This window comes from Delphinus delphis, chromosome 14, assembly GCF_949987515.2.
Source record: "Delphinus delphis chromosome 14, mDelDel1.2, whole genome shotgun sequence".
NCBI classification, from domain to species: domain Eukaryota; kingdom Metazoa; phylum Chordata; class Mammalia; order Artiodactyla; family Delphinidae; genus Delphinus; species Delphinus delphis.
In genome coordinates, this window is record NC_082696.1 from 17926899 (window position 1) to 17948331 (window position 21433).

The 21433-nt window shown below is 32.5% G+C and overlaps 1 protein-coding gene across 6 annotated transcripts in view; it reads right to left on the bottom strand.

Moving 5' to 3' along the window:
- Positions 1 to 410: 410 nt before the first annotated feature.
- Positions 411 to 21433, bottom strand: part of STXBP5 (syntaxin binding protein 5) — a 168876-nt gene continuing 147853 nt past the window's right edge. For 5 of the 6 annotated variants that reach the window (XM_060029828.1, XM_060029827.1, XM_060029825.1 and 2 more), the window contains 3 exons: positions 17036 to 17147; positions 8880 to 9100; positions 411 to 7118 (listed from right to left, as the gene is read on the bottom strand). In XM_060029828.1, coding sequence (XP_059885811.1) covers positions 7077 to 7118; positions 8880 to 9100; positions 17036 to 17147 — 375 coding nt within the window. In that variant the 3' untranslated portion in view covers positions 411 to 7076. Of the gene's footprint in view, positions 7119 to 8879; positions 9101 to 14460; positions 14557 to 17035; positions 17148 to 21433 lie in introns of those variants that run through there. The other variant, XR_009521897.1, reaches the window with a different exon arrangement.

The following is a 21433-nucleotide window of genomic DNA, read 5'->3' on the forward strand; positions in this document are numbered from 1 at the left end:
CACTGTTTTTATTAATTAAATGTGTAGCTTAATGTTATGTTGTTTTTAGAAGCAGTTATGAAAAACTATGGGGTTTTGTTTTTTAAAATAGTGTACAATTGGATAATGTAACCAAAACTAAAGGTCAGAATATTTCCATAAGTTTTGAGTGAATACATACTAGAGTATTGATGTAAATTAAAATTTGAAAAAGTAAAATGACTTTGAGAAATCTTTTCTTCTTTAAAAGATCACATTTGTACAAAAACTAAAAAAAGTTTTATGACAGAGCAATCACATTACCTTTTAAAGTAATGGAAGAAGATCAGAATCGTCTTATAAACACCTATGAAGAGTTACAATGACAAATATATTTCTGTCTAAAACAGTGGACAGCACTGTACCATTTAAACAGGACACACCCTAAATTAAGGTTCTTTAAAAAGCCATGAACAGAGATACATGAAGACAGCCTCTCTACTTTTTAAAACTTTATCACTTTATGCCTATATTTTCTGGAAAAATACTATTTTTGATAATATAGCAGATCACTACCAAAAGATCTACATCACTTTACAACAAATAACTTAGATATTTTGTCAGTTCCGTATCTAAGACTTTAATGATTTTCTGGATGAAAAGTATCAACATAAAAATTAACCTTTGCAAAGTCTGCAGTTTTCCCTTGTTACACCATACTGTAACCGCCTCTTGTTAAACGCTGACAATAAGGTGACACATGACTGCCACCTTGTGGGCAGTTAGGATGATACAGATTTCAAAATCAAATAAAGCTTCAATTTAATGAGAATTACCATAGTCTTTATTCTGAAATGCAATGGAAACAATGATAAATAAGGACGTGTGGTCCTCTTTGAGCTACATTATTCTACATCCATTAATGTGGTGTTCATTTTTGGCACAAGTAGTTGGACACCGATACTGATAATATCAACTAGCAAAAGGCCATTTATGGAAATTATCTACAACCTTGCTACTCCAAGTATGTTCCATAGGCTAGTGGCATCTGTAATTACTTGGGAGCCTATCGGAGACGCAAAATCAGGCCCCACCTGAGACACCTGGAATCCAAATCAGCATTTTAACAAGATGCTGTGGATTTCCGTACACACCCAAGGCCAAGATGTCTTCATCTACAGCTGGTGCCTACTGTCTGGACCCTCACCCTTTACTGTACTTCCCACTCAATGTAGGGGCAGGTAACTTTCACCAAAAAGTCCAGATTGTTAACAAAAGTACAGTTTGTTTTACTTGAATTACCTGATTAGCTTGACTTTCCCTTTGCACATGTAGAAATCTATTTTATCTATTATTTGCTGAGGTTGAACTACTGGATTAATTCCACAATTCAGAGAAAAACATTAAAACAAATTTCCCAGAAAAAAGGGCTTATTTAGTTTCAGGAGAGATTAGAATATTTTATTTTGCCCAATCAGAGCCCTTCAGCATAAAGAGACATTCATATACATATATATGAACATTTTCCAGAAACATTAGTTTATAATACATTATTTTAAAATACCAGCTTAACGGTATTTATTTACAAAAATATTTCCTTACCTAATTTAAACGTTTTGCTGTGATGACAGTTGTAAAGTACAGGAATGCAAAATAACTACAAAGTTTAACACGTTTTTAGTGTTTGCAATAGTGCTTTTTTGTTTTAAATGAAACAGTACACAGAGATGGGTTTTTAAATCATATTTAAAATGCATATTCCAGCAATCACCTTTGAGATAGTTACTGGACTGAGCAAGATTAAAAAAAAAAAAAAAGTGCAGCAACTGAAAACTACCTGCATGTACAGTTTGAGGTGTACACAAGCTTGAGCTCTATACCAACAATGCTTTGCCCCTGAAGTGGACAATGTTAGAAAAACTTGATCTTGCTCTTTTTAATATTGGTTTTGGTGTTGCATTTACAATGAACCAATAGTATAACTCGAAAGCAAAATGTTTTTCTGGTTCTAACTACCACGTTAAGCAGAGGTCACACCTAAAGTATCACAGTACCATTTATTTACACAAAAAATTTTTTTAAATTTAAAACATGATTTACCCTCTTTGCGTTGCTCTCTATTGATATGTTAAATCTGTTTCCACCTCCTTACGTTGTCCTCAGTTGAAGAAAATTTAAACAACACAAAACACATTGCAAAAGTATAAAAAAACCCCCAAACTCCCAAATAAATAGGATTCCATTGTCATTAGCCTATATCCATTTTAAATGCCTGAGCCAAACAACCTACAATAAATTAATACTGATTTATTTACAACTCATACAGTATAAAATTTTAAACTATAAGCCTCATTGCAAAATATTGGCAGAACACAGTCACGATTTTTCTGATGCAAAGAGTGCGATGAAAAGAGCAATTTAATTACACGTAGCCCTGGACTACTGTACTCAATTTGTAAAGGAATTGTGCCTAATAATTTAAGACTGTGTGAGCAACTGAAGAAAGCAATGTTATAACCCTGATAATTGGGAAGTTATTAAAACCATTTAATTCGGCTGAGAAAGGTAAGCGAAAGTTTCCCCTTTGATTTTTGTCGGGGTTGTTACAACTATTTTCTGTCCACAGAAGCTTTAAAACTTCTGTGGTAACAGTAAGATCATTAAGAGTCACAGGAAAAATCATCCCCATAGCACTTTACAAGAAATTGATCAGAGTGATGAAAAGTATAATTAACAAAAGCTGTAAACAGTATCTTCACATTCATTTTCAAATGAAAAAAAAATAATTTTGGGGCATAAATTTCAGTTCAAGAGAACAAACACCCTAAAAGGGAAAAGAAAAAAAGGAGGACACTTAAGATAGAGAAGTGCTCTTTTTCAAAGTAAATACAGATTAAAAAGTCTAGGAATATTTGATCAAGTATCAAACTGATAAGGAACAAATTCTATAAACTACAAAATAAAAACCGTCATTGACAAAAATACATAAACTCTGTTTTCATTTTTGGAAATTTATTTTTAAAAAAGGTAGAAGAAAATATCTGGAAAACTATTTTAAATATATATATATTTTAAAACAATAATTAAGGTAGGCATCCAACAGCAAGCTGCAGCTATTGAGAAAGATCTTGTAATTATTGTTGTGGGCATTTTCCCCAAAATAAAATTAATATTTGAAAATGCTCAATAGAGGGTTTCTTTTAAACCATAGTAATGATATCTTTCCTGTCATGTGTGAAGACTTTTGAATGATGTATGATTCTTTAAAATTAATTGTATCTCGATATGAGATACCAATATTTCTTATTATAAGCGTAAAACATAACTTTTTGTATGGATAATATACATACTTTTTAAGTACTTTGACTTAAACTTAACAAGTTCACCATTTTTAAAATTAAAGAGTACATTTATAAAAATTCCATTTTAAAACTAAAAGTATATTCTCTAGCAGTATGTATAAATATAACACGTTACTGTATGATCTTAAAACAAATCTGAAAGTGTTGCAATAATTTAAGACCTAGAACGCTGAAACAAACAGCAAATGATTTTACTATTTTTTTTCCTTCAAAACTATATAAAACCTTATTGAAGGTTTTAAAACTATGATCATTTAAGGTGCAGCTAGCAGCATATTCACAATTTTGGTATGTTTTATACATACGTATCACTTGATTTGAACGGAGAAATGTGAATTAAATGATAATAAAAAGTTTTCATTACATAAAAAATTGCAGAAAAAATTCAAGTTTGAAGTTCAGTGCTCTTTATTTTGGAAAAACAAATAAACAAAATCCCAAAAGTTAAAATGTAAAATAAATCTTTGCCACAAAAAATTTACCTTTGGATATAGCTTTTCTAATGTCACATGAAAAAATGCCTTAAGCAAAACATATATGGAATACAGAACTCAGGGTAAAACTTTGAAGTCCATGGTATCTTTCACATGTTTTTTCTTTCCTCTGCTGTTTTCTCACCACCCCCTGTAACCTAAAAGTATGTAACACTTTCAGACTTGTTTAAAACACATATCTACATGAAATAACTTCAGAGAAACCTACAATTAAAAAGTTCTAAGCAAAAGAAAATGCTTCTTTCTTTAAAGTACTGTACTTAAATTGTAATACAGTACACATAATAACATAGACAATTAGCAGCACTTTTTCCCATCCATAAAAAAATCAAATTAAGAAGTTAGTAATAGCTCAGTTATATCCATAACCATTTTTGGAAACACCTTGTACAATTGAAATGCAAACCAAGGGAATTAAGATAATTGAAAACTTCAAATGTTGTAATATACAGAAGTGGTCAGAATATAAGGTTTCAAATAACGTTCTAAGCAAATACATATGGATTTTAGTTTGAAGAGTAAAATGAACCAGATATGTGGTACATATAGGGAAACCACTTCCTACTGACAAACTGCTAATCAGTGAATACTTCAATGATTTGAGAGTCAAGGACACAGGCAACAAAGAATAATGTTTGAAGATATGGAGGAAGCACACAAAAATCTTTCACTTTTCTAATATTTTCTATTTTGACTTTTTTAAATTTTTGGTTTGTTTTCCTGAAATCTTGGCTTGCTGGTGACTGCAACTTTTTGCGTTAGAAAAAAAATAAGAGATGTTACCTCTCAAATTACAATAAATTCCCTGGGTTAGTTTATTACTGCAGACTGTCTCTTATCTACAGACTGAATCAAGTATAACTCTGAGAAGCTTATTTCCTATTTTCAAAAATACTTCAAGCTTTCTAATCCTAAGTGAGTTTCTAGTTTGCTGTGCATAATTTGTAGATTAATTTAAAAATGAAATAAAATAACTTGAAATATTGATTTAAGATTTTCTTATAAAACCCATCTCAGGTAAATGTATCTAACTTCTCTATTTGAAAATAATTACAAGATTGGTTCATTTTATATACAACAGGAAAAATGACAGTTGATATAAAAATTAAGTTGATATACAATTAACACGAAATAACACAGCAAATTAAATAATTGGAGCTAATATGCCCTTACACATGAATGGGGAATCAACCAGTATATTACTTTACTTAGTGCTTCTCAACTTCAAATCCGTTAACTACTGATTTTATTGGTGACATTCACAAAACTGTACCTTTAAAAAACGGCTTAATACTTCCTGTGACATATCATGGAACAATGGGTTTATTAGATAATATATGATACAAATTAAACAATTTGTAAACTGCTAAATGTTCATCATATAGCTGACATTAACTAACAGAAATGTTACTCATAGGTACTTTATACAAAGTCAAAAACTTTTGAGAATGACTATTTTTAAAATATTTCTTTTGGCTTGATCAGTTATCTCCATCACATATATTTAATCCCTCCCTAATGATATTTAAAGTAAATTTTAATGTAAACTTTCATATCCCATAGTGCATGTTATAAAATGTAAACATAAGAGCTTTATTAATGAAAAGAGGAAAGAGGAAAAATGCATAACAGACTGTGAAATTAAGGTGTTCTACAATATATCTTTAATGATCATATGGAATAGAAAAACAACCATCATGTTTGCTATCAGTTTGTGCTCTGATTATCTCTTAATGACAAAAGAAAACTGTTTTAAACTATTTTTTATAGAAGAAAATATTTAAATTTCATTAATACTACGTATAATCTTCTATATTATTCGTCCTTTGTTGCTTTAAGAACAATCAGTAATAATCTCAGATGAGCCTGCAGAATGAGCTTACCTACTTCAGATCTACCCCGTCATCTCTTTTCTGTCTGTGTGCTATTCTAGGGACCAATCATTTATTGTCCACTGATGGTCTCATCTGCTTTATATTCCAATACAGGAATAATTTAGTTACCAAAATGCACATATTTTCCTTTCCTTTTGGCTTTTTAAAACCTTGAAAGGACATGAACAGTTTTATAGTATATTTCTACAGAAAATACTTTGTACGTCATCAGACTAGACTCTTACATAGATAATTATTGACAAAGGATGCTTGTGATTTTTTTCCATGCGACAGCATGTGCACTAAGATTTAATTGGCTCATCACCTGAGTGTACTGGAACTGTTAGCAAGTAAAGGGCATATTAAAAAGGGAGCTGAACATTTTACTGAAATAATGAAACATTTTTTTAAGCAATTTTAATTAAGTAATGCAAAGGTACATTAGGTTAAACATTTTATAAAAATTCAAGCAAAATTAAAAACTTAGCCAATTTCAACATTTCTACAAATTTAACCAGTAACTATTTTGGTCAAATCCACGTTTAGCTGAATTAATGAGAACAAGGACAAGGGACATTGAAGTATTCTCCTCACCACAATGGAGGTTTTTCTCACTTTCCACACTGCATAGCCATTACATGGAAACTCCCAGAATGATGAGCAGTTCAGTCATGCTCTACACTTTTCTTTTCAATGAAAAGTGATGTATCGCCTTGTTTTGCTTTTGACAAAATATGGACTAAACACAAGTATACAATAACAAGAATCCAAGAGTAGCCCATACACAAGTCAACTATGTGTATGTTTTTATTATTTAAAGCCCACCATTCAGCTTATCTGTCTAAAGATATGGTAATAAACAGTTTGTTTCTTTTTCACTAATGATACTGATGACCAGTCAGTTGAAGGGAGGGAAAGTCCAAGACAGCCATTTATAAGTCAGTCAGTGACACAAATATAACTGTTTCCGCTTCAGGACTTCTGACTTATTGCCTCTCCCTCAAAGAGGTCAAACAACGATGGCAGATAATGACAGCACAGAATCTTTCGGCATGTGAAAGTTTTATACAGGACTGACCCAGGAAAAGTCCCTGCTATGTCCCCTCAACATCCCTGTTTCTTCATTTGTAACATGTGACCATCCTAGTTCCCAAACTGTCAACTCATAGCTGGTCCACAGCATATACTCCACGTTGAGTGTGTGTGAACACTCCTCAGTTAAAGCTGCATGACTGAGGTCAAACAGTGCATGATTGTGCGAGGAAAGAGCAGTATCCAGTGATGAACATCTCTTTAATGTTAACTTTCCTAAAGTGAAATCAATAAAATAAAATAGGAAAATTCTTTTTCCTTCTGGCTAAAGTTGGACTTAGTTGGATTTCTGGTTGTCAGAACTGGTACCACTTCTTATCTTTGTATTTCAACATCATCTAAAGTGGAGAAAACACAAAAAAACACATTTTAAAAATGCCAGAACAACAACACTTACAACTGGTTGCTATACTTTTCTAAAACATGATATCATTCTGAAACATCCTCTCATTTTTATATTTAGTATTTATATGGAAAGCAGGAAGCAGGAACTGTTCCGTTTCAAGGAAAAAGGAATGTAACTATGAAGAACAAGCCTGGAAGGTCCTCACATTTCCTAAAGACAAGACATAAGTAAATTTTGGCTCAGTGCCTTCTTTGGTGACCTAAGCTAATAACTTAAAAAATAAGGTAACTTTCAGTTCTCTAAAGTGAATTAAAAATAATACGTAAAGAACCTGGAGAATGAAAGGCTGAAATTACTACTGCTGCCATCGACAGTTTACTGAGCACTTAACTCTGGGCCAGGCACTGTATAACATACTTTCTCTACATGATTTCACTTGGTCCTCACAACAACTCTATCTGTTAGGCATTATTAAAGTCTCCCTATTTTACCAATGAAGAAACTGAGGCTTATAGGGGTTAACTGCAGTAACACAATGGTGAAACTGGGATTTGAACCCATGGAGTCTAATTCAAGAACCCATGATCTTAACCACCTCAACGTACTGTCTTCCTTAGACTCTCACATATGGCTCAGGAACGTCTGGTAGAAGGGAAGAGCGAACAGCTAGGGATTGAGCTCTTTGCTAAATATTTTGACTGTAGATATATCTGAGGTTAACTGAACTGTTATATGCCTTAGAGATCACAGTCAGGGGCACGGTTATGCCAACAAAAGGCCTGACCTAGATTTAAGGCACTAGCCTGTATCTGAGGTGTGTTGGCCTAGTACATGGACTCACGAAAGATCTCTGAAAGCCTGGACAATTCTCTCCCAAGTCAAGTTACCTCTCATACATTCTAGTTGTCAACATTATTGAGCAAGGAGGAGATGACTTTTGACTGAAAAGTTTAAAGAAGAGCTATTACTGACAGAGTGGGTACTCAAATATAAAAATAACCTTAATATGGCTTTTTCAGATAATACACTCAAAATGCCTTTGAGGGCTAGGCTAGGAACTAAATGTGTGAAGTAGCCCAGTATAAAGCATCAAGGAGTGGCAGAACTCTGTGTCGAAATGAAGAACGTGTATTCCACCTGACGGCTTTTAAATTCAGTTTTCCAAGGGTACTATTCTGGCTAACAAAGTGTATTTGTAAGAAGGCCAGTTAGGGATCCCCTACTTTAGAGCATCTGTTTTTAAGCTCCACCACAACTTCCTAGTTCATCAAGATGAATTCGTTGCAAAAATGCACATTACTCCTCTGTGTGAGCTGGTCTACAGACAGATTCAGTATTGTTTCATTGAATAAAAACATTGGCCAATTTCAGTTACTTAACTCTACCTAAAGATCAAGAGGCAAATTATTTCCTTCTCTAGGAGAAGTTTGTAGTAGAATCTGGGCATTTAGGAAAATTAGCTTTGTTGTTGTTACTGTAACCCCTAAGAAACTGTTTGCAAAGCCACTGGCTTTGTTTACAAAAAGGCTGAAGGTGAGCAGGTACCTTCAAAATTTATAAACTACAGTAAGAGACCAAAGGCTACTGAGACATATTCTTGTAATGGTTCCCGCTGGCGGCAAAAATTAGGAATTTGCAACCATACTGAGGATACATGAAAATTCATGTGAAGAAATACAACAGCTATAAAAATACAGTAGTTTTCATACTTGCTTTACCTAGGCTTTTTGGCTTAAATATTTGACAGACATACCTCGTGAGCATGTTTAGAAAATGAATCTGCACTGGATAACATAGCTGCAGTTCTTTCTTCCAGGTCACTAAGTTTCTGCCCTCTTTCATCTAGTGCCAACCTGGCTCGTGCTAATTCACCAACAACTCCAGATGCTGCTCCTTTCACGCCTTCGATGCCACCAGGGCCAGGGATATGCTGAGCAAGACTTCTTGAAGCCTTTCCCGAGGATGATTCTCCAACTGAACGATTTGATAAATGAAAGAGTAACCCAGAAAATGAAAATTTTTTACTAATAAAATCCTACTACCTGATAGCATTAAAACAAACTTGATTGACAATATAATTGAAGTATTTATTTTACTATATAATTATTACTTTTTAGTTATGATTGTTTTAATAATTTGTAGATACTTTTCAAACATACAAAAACACAACGTACATTAATAAATATTCTATTCTATACTAGTTCATATAATAGAACTTGAGCAAAAAAGTGACTGGTAATTATTTGTTGAAATGAATAATGGGTATACTGATACCACTTTAATAACAGTAAAAAAATCACTCTTAAGTGTCCAAAAAATTAAAGATAAATTAACTTAAAAATATTTAAATTCAAAGACATAGATTTAAATATACATATTTATTTTAGTTTATTTATACCACACTTTTTCTTACTTGAAATACTATGCTTAGGCTTAGAAGGAAAATGTAGAATTTATTCAGTATTTCTTTTCAGTCTCCAAAAGTTGTAGATAACCACATCCCTTTCTTTCTATCCATTTATCTTGTCACTTACCAAATAGATCAACTTCTTCTTTCAAAAGATCTCAGGAATTCATTGCTTCCTTTCCCTTTATAACCTAGACCCTCATCACCTAACACCTAGATAACTGCAAAAGTCTTAAAATACGTTAAAGACTGATGTCAGATTCCCTCTTTCTTCAGCATACATTTCTTTTAGAAATGTAACTCATATCATAAAATTTGGCCTTGAACCATTCAGTAAATTTTAGTTTATTCAGAAGGTTGTACAACTACCATCACTAATTCTCGAGCATTTTACTCAAGCACAAAACAAAACACCCAAACAAACCCATGATTATTAGCTGTCACTTTCCATTTCCTCCACTTCTCAGCCCTTGGCAATCAATAATCCACTCTCTGTCTCCATAAATTTTCCTGTTCTGAACATTGCATACAAATGATTCACACACTGCGTGGGCTTGTGTCTGGCTTCTTTCACTTACTGTCAAGATTCAACCATATTGTAGCATGTATCAGTACTTCATCCTTTTTAATAACTGAATAATATTCCATTGTATGGATATGGATATATGACATTTTGTTTATCTGTTCATCAGTTGATGGACATTTGAGTTGTTTTCACTTTTTGGCTACTATGAATAATGCTGCTATGAACACTTGTACAAGTTTTTGTGTGAACATGTGTTTTCAATTCTCTTGGGTATATACTTAGTAGTGGAACTGCTGGGTCATATAATTTTATGTTTAACTTCTTGAGGAACTGCCAGAGTCTTCCAAAGAGGTTACATTATTTTACATTTCCACCAGCAACTTGTGAGGGTTTTGATTTCTCCATATCCTTGAGAAGATTTGTTACTGTACATCTTTTTGATTACAACCGTCCTAGTCAATGTGAAGTGGTATTTCCTTGTGGTTTTGATTTGCATTTCTCTAATGACAAATTATATTGAGCATCTTTTTGTGTGTTTATTGGCCATTTGTATCTTTTCTTTGGAGAAGAGTCTATTCAAACCTTTTGCCCATTTAAAAATTGGGCTATTTGTTTTTTTATTGTTGAGTTGTAAGAATTTTTTAATACTCGATATTAGACTCTTATGAGATATCAGACTATCTTTTTTGACTTTTAATTCTGATGAAATCCAATTTACCTATTTTTTTCTTTGGTTGCTTATGATTTAGGTGTCATATCTGAGAAACCATTGCCTAATCTAAGGTCACAAAGATTTATACTTAGGTTTTCTTCTAAGAGTTTTATAGTTTTAGCTCTTACACTGAGGTCTTTGATCCACTCTGAGTTAATTTTTGTGTATGGTGTGAGGTCGGGGTCCAATCCATTCTTTTGCATGTGGATATCCATTGTCCCAACACCATCTGTCAAAAAGACCACTCTTTCACCATTGAAGTTTCTTGGTATCCTTGTAGAAAATCAATCGACCATACATGTATGGGCTTACTTCTGGACTCTCAATTCTATTCCATGTCTATGTATCTACCCTAATGCCAGTACCACACCCTCTTGATGATTACAGCTTTGTAGCAGCTTTGGAAATCAAAATGTGTGAGTTCTGTATCTTCTTTCTTCTTTTCAGAAAAAATTGTGTGTGTGTGGCTATTTTGGATCCTTTCCATTTCCATATGAATCTTAGGAACAGCTTGTTTCTTTCTTCAAAAAACCAGCTTGGACTTTGACAAGGACAGCATTGAATGTATAGATCAACCTGAGGAGTACTGCCATCTTAGCAATATTAAATATTCCAATCCATGAATGTAAGATATTAATCCATTTATTTATGTCTTAATTTCTTTAAATGATGTTCGAAGTTTTTAGTATATGTTTTAGTATATGTTTTCCATATGTTTAGTATATGTTTTAGTATTTTTTCTTTTTGATGCTATTATAAATGAAATTGTTTGCTTAATTTAATTTTTGGTTTGTTCATTGCTAGTGTACAGAAATGCAATCAATTCTTTATATGGATCTTGTATAAAATCTTGCTGAACTTGTTTATTGGCTAGAATGTGTTTTAAAAAATTTTTTAATTTAAAAAATTTTTTGGCCACGCAGTGCAGTTTGTGGGATCTTAGTTTCCTGACCAGGTATTGAATTTGGGGCTACAGGAGTGAAAGTGCCAAGCCCTAACCAGCTGGACCACCAGGGAACTCCCTAGAATGTTTTTTTTTGTGTGTGTGTGGTTTCCTTAAGATCTGCTATATGCAGGGTTATGTCATCTGTGAAGAGAGGTAATTTTACTTCTTCCATTCCAAACCTGCATGCCTGTATTTACTTTTCTTGCCTAATTGTCCTGGTTAAAGCCTCTAGTATAATGTTAATAGAAGTAGTGAGACCCTTTGAATTCCTATATAAAATTTAGAATCAGTTACAAAATTTGGGGGGGTGTTGATAAGGACTTCATTAAATGTTTATTTGTGTACATGCATATATCAGTTTTGAGAGAAGGGATGTTCTTATTGCATCTTCTACCACACGAACATGGTATACCTCTTCATTTATTTGGGTCATTAACTTCTCTCAACGAAGTTCGATAATTTTCTACCTTCCCCATGGAGGTCCCTGAACATCTTCTGTTAAGACTTATTTCTAGGTATTTGATTTTTTTTGATACTCTTGTGGTAGGTAGAATAATGCCCCCCCAAACCCCCAAAGATGACGACACTCTAATTCCTGGAACCTGTGAATATGTTACCTTCGTGGGAAAAGGGACTCTGCAGATGTGATTAAGTTAAAGACCTAAAGGTAGACTAATTATACAGGTAAACCCAATGTATAATCACATGTGTTCTTAAAAGCAAAGAGCTTTCCCCAGCTGTGGGCAGAGAAATGTGGCTTCAGAAAAACAGAGAGATGCAAAAAAGTTGCTAGCTTTGAAGATTAAGGAAGGCATCACCAGGTATGGAATGTGGATGGCCTCTAGAAGCTGAAAAAGGCAAGGAAACCATTCTCTCCTAAAGCCTCCAACAAGGAACACAGTCCTGGTAACACACTAGTGAGACCCATGTTGATTTCTAACTTATAAAACTGTAAGATAATAGAATTTCTGTTGTTTCAAGTCACTAAGTTTGTGGCAATTTGTTATAGCAGCAATGGAAAACTAATACAAAGAGCAATTTTTAAAATTTCATTTTTTACTGTTAATATGATATGAATGAATTTTATTTTTATATGCTGATTATATCTAGTCAGTTTACTAAACTATTATTTCTAATGATTTAGCTACAGATATTTTAGGCTTTCTAAATATGTCATCATATCAAACATTCACAAGTGATTATTTTGTTCTCCCTATCCTATTATTGTACCTTTTATTTCTTTTTAGTTCCCTTTTAAAGTCTCTAGGGACTTTAATACATTGTTGAATATATGTGGTAACAGAATTATATCTCATACCTTATGTCAAAGGAAAAATTTAAAATATTTTTTAATGTTCCTGTACTAAGTGTGATATTTGCTATAGAGTTTTGATAGTTAAATGTTGTAGCATTTGTAGCTATAATTTATCAAATTACTTTCTAGGAATTTTTATCATGAATGGATACTGAATTTTAACACATCTCTTTTGCATTTATTGTGGTGGTGGTATGATTTTTCTCTTTAATCTGTTAATGTGGTGAACTACCAATTAACTTTTTAAAAAATAATAAATCAGCTTTGAATTCCTGGAACAATGCAAACTTGGTCTTGACATATCATCTGTGATTAGATCACACATTCTTAATTCTAATCCATTGGAATCTGTTGATTTTTTAAAAAAATCATCTAACATAATGTAAACTTAAAAAAACACCCTAACTTTTTATAATGTAAGTTTCAAACATATAGGAAAGTAAAAAGAATTGTATAATAAACATCCATATATCCATGACCTAATTTTGGTAATAGATAACATTTTATTTTTTTTGCCATTTGACTATGTCTGTATATATATAATTTTTGAATGGAATACTTAAAAATTTATTATAGAAATTGATATTTTACTCCAAAATACTTCAGTATTCATCTATAATTTCCCTACAAATATCAATAGAATACATTTTATGAACATTCTGTATGTGTTTGAAAATGTATATTCTGCAATGTTCTTTAGGTTTAAGTTCCTTCATTGTGTTGTTAATATCTTCTGTACCCTTGCAACCTATTTTTTATCTGCTGTTATATCTCAATCAATGGATATATTTTAGAAGTCCCCACTATGATTGAGAAATTGTCTCTTCTAGCAGTTATGTCCATATTTGTTTTTTATATATACTGAAGTCAAAATATTAGGTATACTTAATAATGCCTTAATGTTCACTCTTTCTGATATTAACATAGTTGTACCAGGCAGACGATTCATTTGCGTTTGTGCTTTTCTACCTTTTAAAATTTCAATCTTTCTGTGCTCTTATATTTTATTTTTTATTAAAAAAATTTTTTTAACATCTTTATTGGAGTATAATTGCTTTACAACGGTGTGTTAGTTTCTGCTTTATAACAAAGTGTATCAGCTATACATATACATATATCCTCATATCTCCTCCCTCTTGCGTCTCCGTCCCACCCTCCCTATCCCACCCCTCTAGGTGGTCACAAAGCAAGGAGCTGATCTCCCTGTGCTATGCAGCTGCTTCCCACTAGCTATCTATTTTACATTTGGTAGTATTTATCTCTTATATTTTAAATGTGTCTTCTGTGAGCAATAGACTTATCCTTCTTTTAAAATTTAGTCTGATAGTCTCTATCTTTTAACTAGAATATTTATTCTACCTACATTTACTACGGTTATTTATATTTAAGTAAATCTACCATCCTTCATGTGTTTTCTAGTTATCTCACCTGTTTTGTGTTCTTTCTTCCCTCCTTTTGGAAGGACTGTGATCTTCCTGCTATTCATCAAGTTATGTACTACTTTTCTAGGTTACAGAGGTCACCCTAGAAATGACAACAAGAATCCTTAACTTATTAATGCTAATAGATCTTTTTACAAGTCTCTCAAAAAATGCAGGGATCCCAGATCACCTCAAATCCATTTATCCTTTCTAATTTCCTTGATTTTATGCAATATTTTGGATCACATTGTTTATTTATATGTGTATACACATACCACAAGACTTTGCTTTACAGTTTATAAAGATTTCAGTAATTATAATTATGCATGTATTTATTACTTTCTTTCCAAAGCATTGTCTCCTATATTTCTGACATTCCATCAGGATTATTTTCCCTCTATTTGAAGTACATCCTTTAGCATTCCCTTTAGTGTGATAGTGAGGCTTATTTGTTCACTTGTCTAAAACTCTCTCGTTCTTGAAGAATATTTTCTTTTCAGTATATAGTTCTAGATTAAGTACTATCTTCTGATAATAGGATGATAGAAGATCATCCTATTACTTGGCTGTTGAGAACTCAGTCCATAACTTGCTAAAAGGTACCTATCATTTTTCTCTAGCCACTTGAAAGTTTTTCTTTGTTTTTGATGCACATTATTTTCATGTGACCTATCTAGTTGTGGATTTTTAAAAAATATCCCTCTTGGAATTAATTGGCTTCTTATGTGTGAAGTGCTGTATTCTATCAATTCTGAAAAATTCCCAGCTGTATCTCTTTACATATTGATTCTTCTTCACATTCTTTCCTATCTGCTTCTTGAGAAGGTCTAACATATGTTAGCCCCTCTCACTGCAACTTCTATTTCCTTTATCTTCTCCTATGTATCTTACATCTTTTTGTTTCTCTGTGCTACATTCTGGATGTTTTATTTTGACGTACGTTTAAGTTATGTAATTCTTTCTTCAGTTGTGTCTAATTTGTGGTTAAATTCATCCACTAAGCTTTTAATCTTGGTTTCTGAATCTTTCATTTCTAGAATTTCATTTTAGTCTTTTACACATTTGTTGTATTCATTGTATAGCTTTCAGTTACCTGATAAAATGTTCAGGCACGGTATTGATACTTATCCTCTTGAACATAATATGAATAATTATTTTATAGTCTGTGTCTGATGACTCCAATATTTGAAGTACCTGTGATTCTGCTCTGGCTTTTTCTGTTTTATTGATCATGGTGTTGATTCCTAGTATTCCAGATTACCTGACTACATATTTGAAAACCTATTTCTAAAAATGATATGAGGACTCTGAATATGTTATCTTTCTTTAGAGAACATTTTCATTGGAATCTGCCAGTTGCTGGGGACTTTAGCAGTTTGAAAAAATCTTAATTGAAGTTGAAAGTTTTCCGGGCCACTCAGATCATCTCAGGCTGAGCTGAAAGTCTGTGTGTCTGTATGTGCTGATTTACTTCCAGTTCACCTTTACTCTTAAGCTGTGGCCCTTTGGGGTCTTTGCAAAGAGAAAGAGTTATTTATCAGGGTTCCCATCTTAGCCAATTCTGGGAGCCTACCTTGCTAGTCCTAACACAGTTTAGAATCTCAGCTTGCTGCTTTAGATTAGCAAAGTACTCCAGGGTAAAAGTGGCCTCAGGTTGCCACGCTCACCACCTTTCCCCACGGATACCGTCTCCACTATACTGTTAGCTCTTCGATGTTTTCGAGAAGTAAAAAATGTATATATGTTTGAATTTTGTATAACTTTGTCTATTAACCTCAGTAAGAATGTTATTCTAAAATATCCGTCCCCCCGTGACTTGAAGAACAGTCTTCATTTTTTAAATGAATTAAAACTGACCAATCCTCATTACCCAGATGACTGAACAATCATTTGGGTAAGTTTTTAAAATGAACTTGCACTACACACTTACTTGCTGGTATTTAATCTTACAGTCTTTCTAGTCAACCAAACAGAAAAGGGAAATTCTAAAATATTCTAGCAAAAAATAAAGAATAAAAGAAAATAAAAATTCAAGGATAGCTAAGAGCTCCTATTTGAAAGAAAGGTCAGACATTCATTGATTCATTAGTTCATTCAAGGACCAATTTCTGATTTGTGCCAATTCTATGGAAGGTAGTAGATGAACCAGATTTTATATTTTAAATAACCTTCTAAGTGCAATGAGACTAGTTCTGGAAGTTTTGTAAGATAAAATAAATGTTTAAGTAAAAACGTTTCAAAGTTAAGGTCATCAACTAAAGTCAATTACAGAATTAAAATAATGTAGATCATATTTAATGAAAGTCAAAAATATTTTAAAAATTATTCATTTAAAGCTGTGAATATTCCTTTTTAGTCACCTGAAGCCATTCCGATTTTGGTTTCCAGAGTAAACTATTCCCCTGACTTGAGTTAGAATATGGCAGAATATAATTTTATGTATTTTGCAAAAACTTGGGTCTATCAATTGTTGTGACAGAGAGGAAAAAGGTGAACATAATTTATACATGTAAGAAAAATTTATATGGCTTGGATGTTTCTGTTTTATAGACATATTATCCAAATTAAATAAATCAACTTACATAGTTCTTCTCTATCAAGAGATTGTGCACCACCTCCAAACAAGCCTTTAAAGAATCCCCTGTTTGGTGCTTCAGGTGTTTCTACAGGAGTGAAGAGTTCACCCAACATTTCCTTTAAAATCAAAACAAATTGTAATTGTTAAAGCTTCAGGGACACTAAACTATAATTCACAAAACCATCACTGTAAACTCTTTAACTCAAACTTACATTACCTGTTGAGGTTCACAAACAATGAGTACACTTCAAATGATCAGATCTAGAACATTCTGACTTGGTCAAACAGTAAGTTATTAAGACTAACTTGACTAAGAATAACTTGCTGCTTGCTACTTTGGCTAGATTACTTTTTTCACATTTTAAGCAAAGATGATATTCCTGCTTAAATTGTAAGGAGATTCCAATCTTAATGACAAAGTGTTCATATAACTCTTATCAGGAATTGGTAACTGGATTAATAACTAGGTCTTCTTAAATTAGAAAGAAGAAAATCTATTAGCAAGTTGAAAAGTCCAGTGTAATGACGATACACAGTCTTGGAATTATCCAAAATAGCTGAGTCAGAAAATTAGTAGTTCAGAAAGACATACATACTTCTTTTTTCATAAACAAATGCTGGGAAGAGAATTATGCCAACATAAACCTGGAATTTTGGAAATCTGGCAGGGAGATGGAAAGGCTTCTTTTTATATTGTCAGAGTTTTCTGAAATTTTTGTCAATATTTTTCAGAGCACAGAAATGGTAAAAGTAAGTCAGGAGACAAGAAAAATTGCTGACATCTTACTGACTTTGTAGATGAGACATAAAGAGGGAAGAGGAGTTTCTATAAAAAAAAAAAAGGATGGTAGCAATATTATTTGCAAGGCAGTTTTGGGAAGCTTTAGAAGCAAAATAAAAGTATAGTGAGGCTTTGGGATTGCATTTCTGCCCATTAAAGAGAAGTAGCTATGATACAAAGGACAAGTACACCACTGGTTCCAGATAGTTCTGTTGTATTCTGATATTACATTATTACAGTTGGAGCTAAAGTATGTATTTTTTAGAGTTTCTTCCTTAGGGCTGTGCTAAGAAAGTTAATAAAGGATGTCCAAAGATTTTACATTTAGGTATATCTGTACACATATATATATTTTTGGCCGCACCGCGCAGCTTGTGGGATCTTAGTTCCCCAACCAGGGATTGAACCCGGGCCCACGGCAGTGAGAGAACGGAGTCTTAACCGTTGAACCATGAGGGAATTCTCAGTATTATCCATATTAATGCTGTCTCTCCAACCAGATTATAAATGAAAGGAAATATATATTAACACTATACAACACAGAGTTTCATTTATAATGCTGAAGTGGATTAAAGGCTTTACATTTTCATTCTCTTCCTCTGGATTTCTATAAAGTGGAGTAAAAGTAGAACGAAAAACCTCCTGAAGTCAATAAATCAAACTTGCTAAAACCCACCATAGAATATACTAATACCTATTATTTAATTCAAATTTATATTAGCCTATATAAAGAAGATGATTTTAGGCATATTTCCAATCTTTTTTATACTGTACTTCACAGATTCTAATTTAAACTGTATCTATTAAATTGATAAAACAAATGGCAAATAGCTACCATTTGAGTGTCTTTTATGCTAAATCAAGAGTAATATGACATATATATATAGAGAGAGAGAGAGAGTCACAGCATAAAAATGTTTTTTGAAATTTACCTCACTTTAGAATTATGGTTTACAGCTCTTAATTTATTTGGTGTTTAATGAGCTTGCAATCTTACAAATGTAAAGTTAAGAAATTTAAAAATCCAAAGATTACAGTTATAAATCAAGAATCACTACAGTGTACTGGAATGAGTATAAACTTTGGAACCACGTGGACCTGGGTTTGACTCTCACCTCTGACTTTTACTTGCAGAGGAAGCTTAGGCAAATCAGTCTCCCAGGGAACTGGCTTCCTCAACTTTATAAAGAAGTGATAAAAATACTTACCTCTCGGGAATGTTACCAGGATTAAAGATAATGAAGATTATCTTTAATAAACTGAAGATAACATACAATTCCAAGATCAGACACTCAATGATGTATACACTAAATAGAAAAATCTCCTTTCACATAGGGATGAAACAAATTAGAAAATATGCAAGTCATTTATCATTAGATTAACATTGTGAATAGATATCTTTGAAGGAAGTGCCGCATAGCACAGGGAGATCAGCTCGGAGCTTTGTGACCGCCTGGAGGGGTGTGATAGGGAAGGTGGGAGGGAGGGAGATGCAAGAGGGAAGAGATATGGGAACATATGTATATGTATAACTGATTCACTTTGTTATAAAGCAGAAACTAACACACCATTGTAAAGCAATTATACTCCAATAAAGATGTAAAAAAAAAAATTAGGTATTTCTTAATGAGTCTGCACTGTCTGCAGTTAGTATTAGAATTTGGGGAGAAGTATTGATGTTAAAAACGTACATATTTCAAGAATATAAAATAGTATCTATAGGTATTTTTTCACTTGTATCTAAATAAGGATTTTAATTATGATAAATTTATGCTTTAGAACACTTAACTTTAATGACTAATACATGTTGGTGAAATCGAAATAGATTTGTACTATCTGAGATTTCTCTACATCTAGTAATGGGAAACTGTATCTCTGAAACGATGTCTGGAACTTTTAAACTACTCTAAAATATGAATATATAGAAACAAGTATACTTGTTTGATGTTAGACAGTTGGATTTCATTTGTCATTTGTGTTTATAAGCTTAAGTGGTAAAATATAGGACTAATTTCATGAATGAGTCAATGTAAGTGCTTTGTTTGTCACTACTCTTTTTTTCTTAAATTGAAGTACAGTTGATTTATAATATTAGTTTCAGATGTACAACAGAGTGATTAAATATTTGTATAGATTATACTCCATTTAAAGTTATTACAAAATATTGGCTATATTCTCTGTACTGTACAATATATCCTTAGAGCTTATTTATTTTATACATAGTTGTTTGTACCTCTTAATCCCTTACCCCTATATTGTCCCTCCCTTCTTCCCTCTCCCCACCGGTAACCACTAGTTTGTTTTCTCTATCTGTGAGTCTGTTTCTGTTTTGTTATATTCATTCATTTGTTTTATTTTTTAGATTTCACACATAAGTGATAATGTACAGTATGTTTTTCTCTGTCTGACTTGTTTCACTTAGCACAATACCCTCCAGGTCCATATGTGTTGTTGCAACTGGAAAAATTTCATTCTTTTTTATGTTTAAGTAGTACTCCATTGTATGTGTGTGTGTGTATGTATGTGTGTATGTATGTATGCATGTATCTATCTATCTATCTATCTATCACATCTTCTTTATCCATTCACCTGCTGATGGGACACTTCGGTTGCTTCCATATCTTGGTTGCTGTCAGAATGGCTATCATCAAAAAGCCTATAAATAACGAATGATGGTAAGGGTGTGGAGGAGAGGAAACCATAGTGCACTCTTGATGGGAATGTGAATTGGTGCAGCCACTATGGAAAACAGTATGGAAGTTCTTCAAAAAACTAAAAACAGAACTACCGTATGATCCAAAATTCCACTTTCTTCAGTATATATCTGAAGAAAATGAAAACACCAATATTCACAGCAGTATTATTTATAATAACTAAACTCTTTTTATTACATCAAATAATCACTGATTTTAATAACTTTGATTAAGAAAACTCTCTGTTATAAGAATATTGAGACTACATAAATATCTTCCAAGATAAGCACAGTAATAAATTTCAGTATTGCTGCATAATATATTCAAGAGAACCTAAACAGTTCAACTGTCATCGATTTTTTACAGTGAACACATGGAGTTTTGTTTATAAGTTACAATCTTGAGGTGCTTAGAACAGTTATTAACTTAATTGTTTAAACTGAATTAATCGGTATGTTCCACCTCTTTATGATTATGGTAAGTTTTATTTAAGTTTCACAGATAAATTAAGTCATCAATTTGAAAGACAACTTGTAAATTTTCCTTGTGTTTTCACTCAAGATATGGTTAGAATAATGCTGTAGAAAGAAATTTAAGTATTTCGATCCATAAACATATACTTTTGACTAACTGCACTTTAATGCTAATAAAAAGTCCTGAAATCCATTAATTTTTAAAAATAGTTTTATTGAGGTAATTGACATAATAAACTGCATATACTTAAAGTGTAAAAATTGCCAAGTTTTGACATACACATATGCCCGTAAAATCACGACCACCATCAAGAAAGTGAATATCCATCACTTGCATTTCCTTGTGCCTCTCTGTAAGACCTTCTCTCAACGCCCTTCTCGACCTCCTATCTCTAAGTAACTGCCAATCTGCTTTCTCTCACCACAGATTAATTTGTATTTTCTTTAGTTTTATG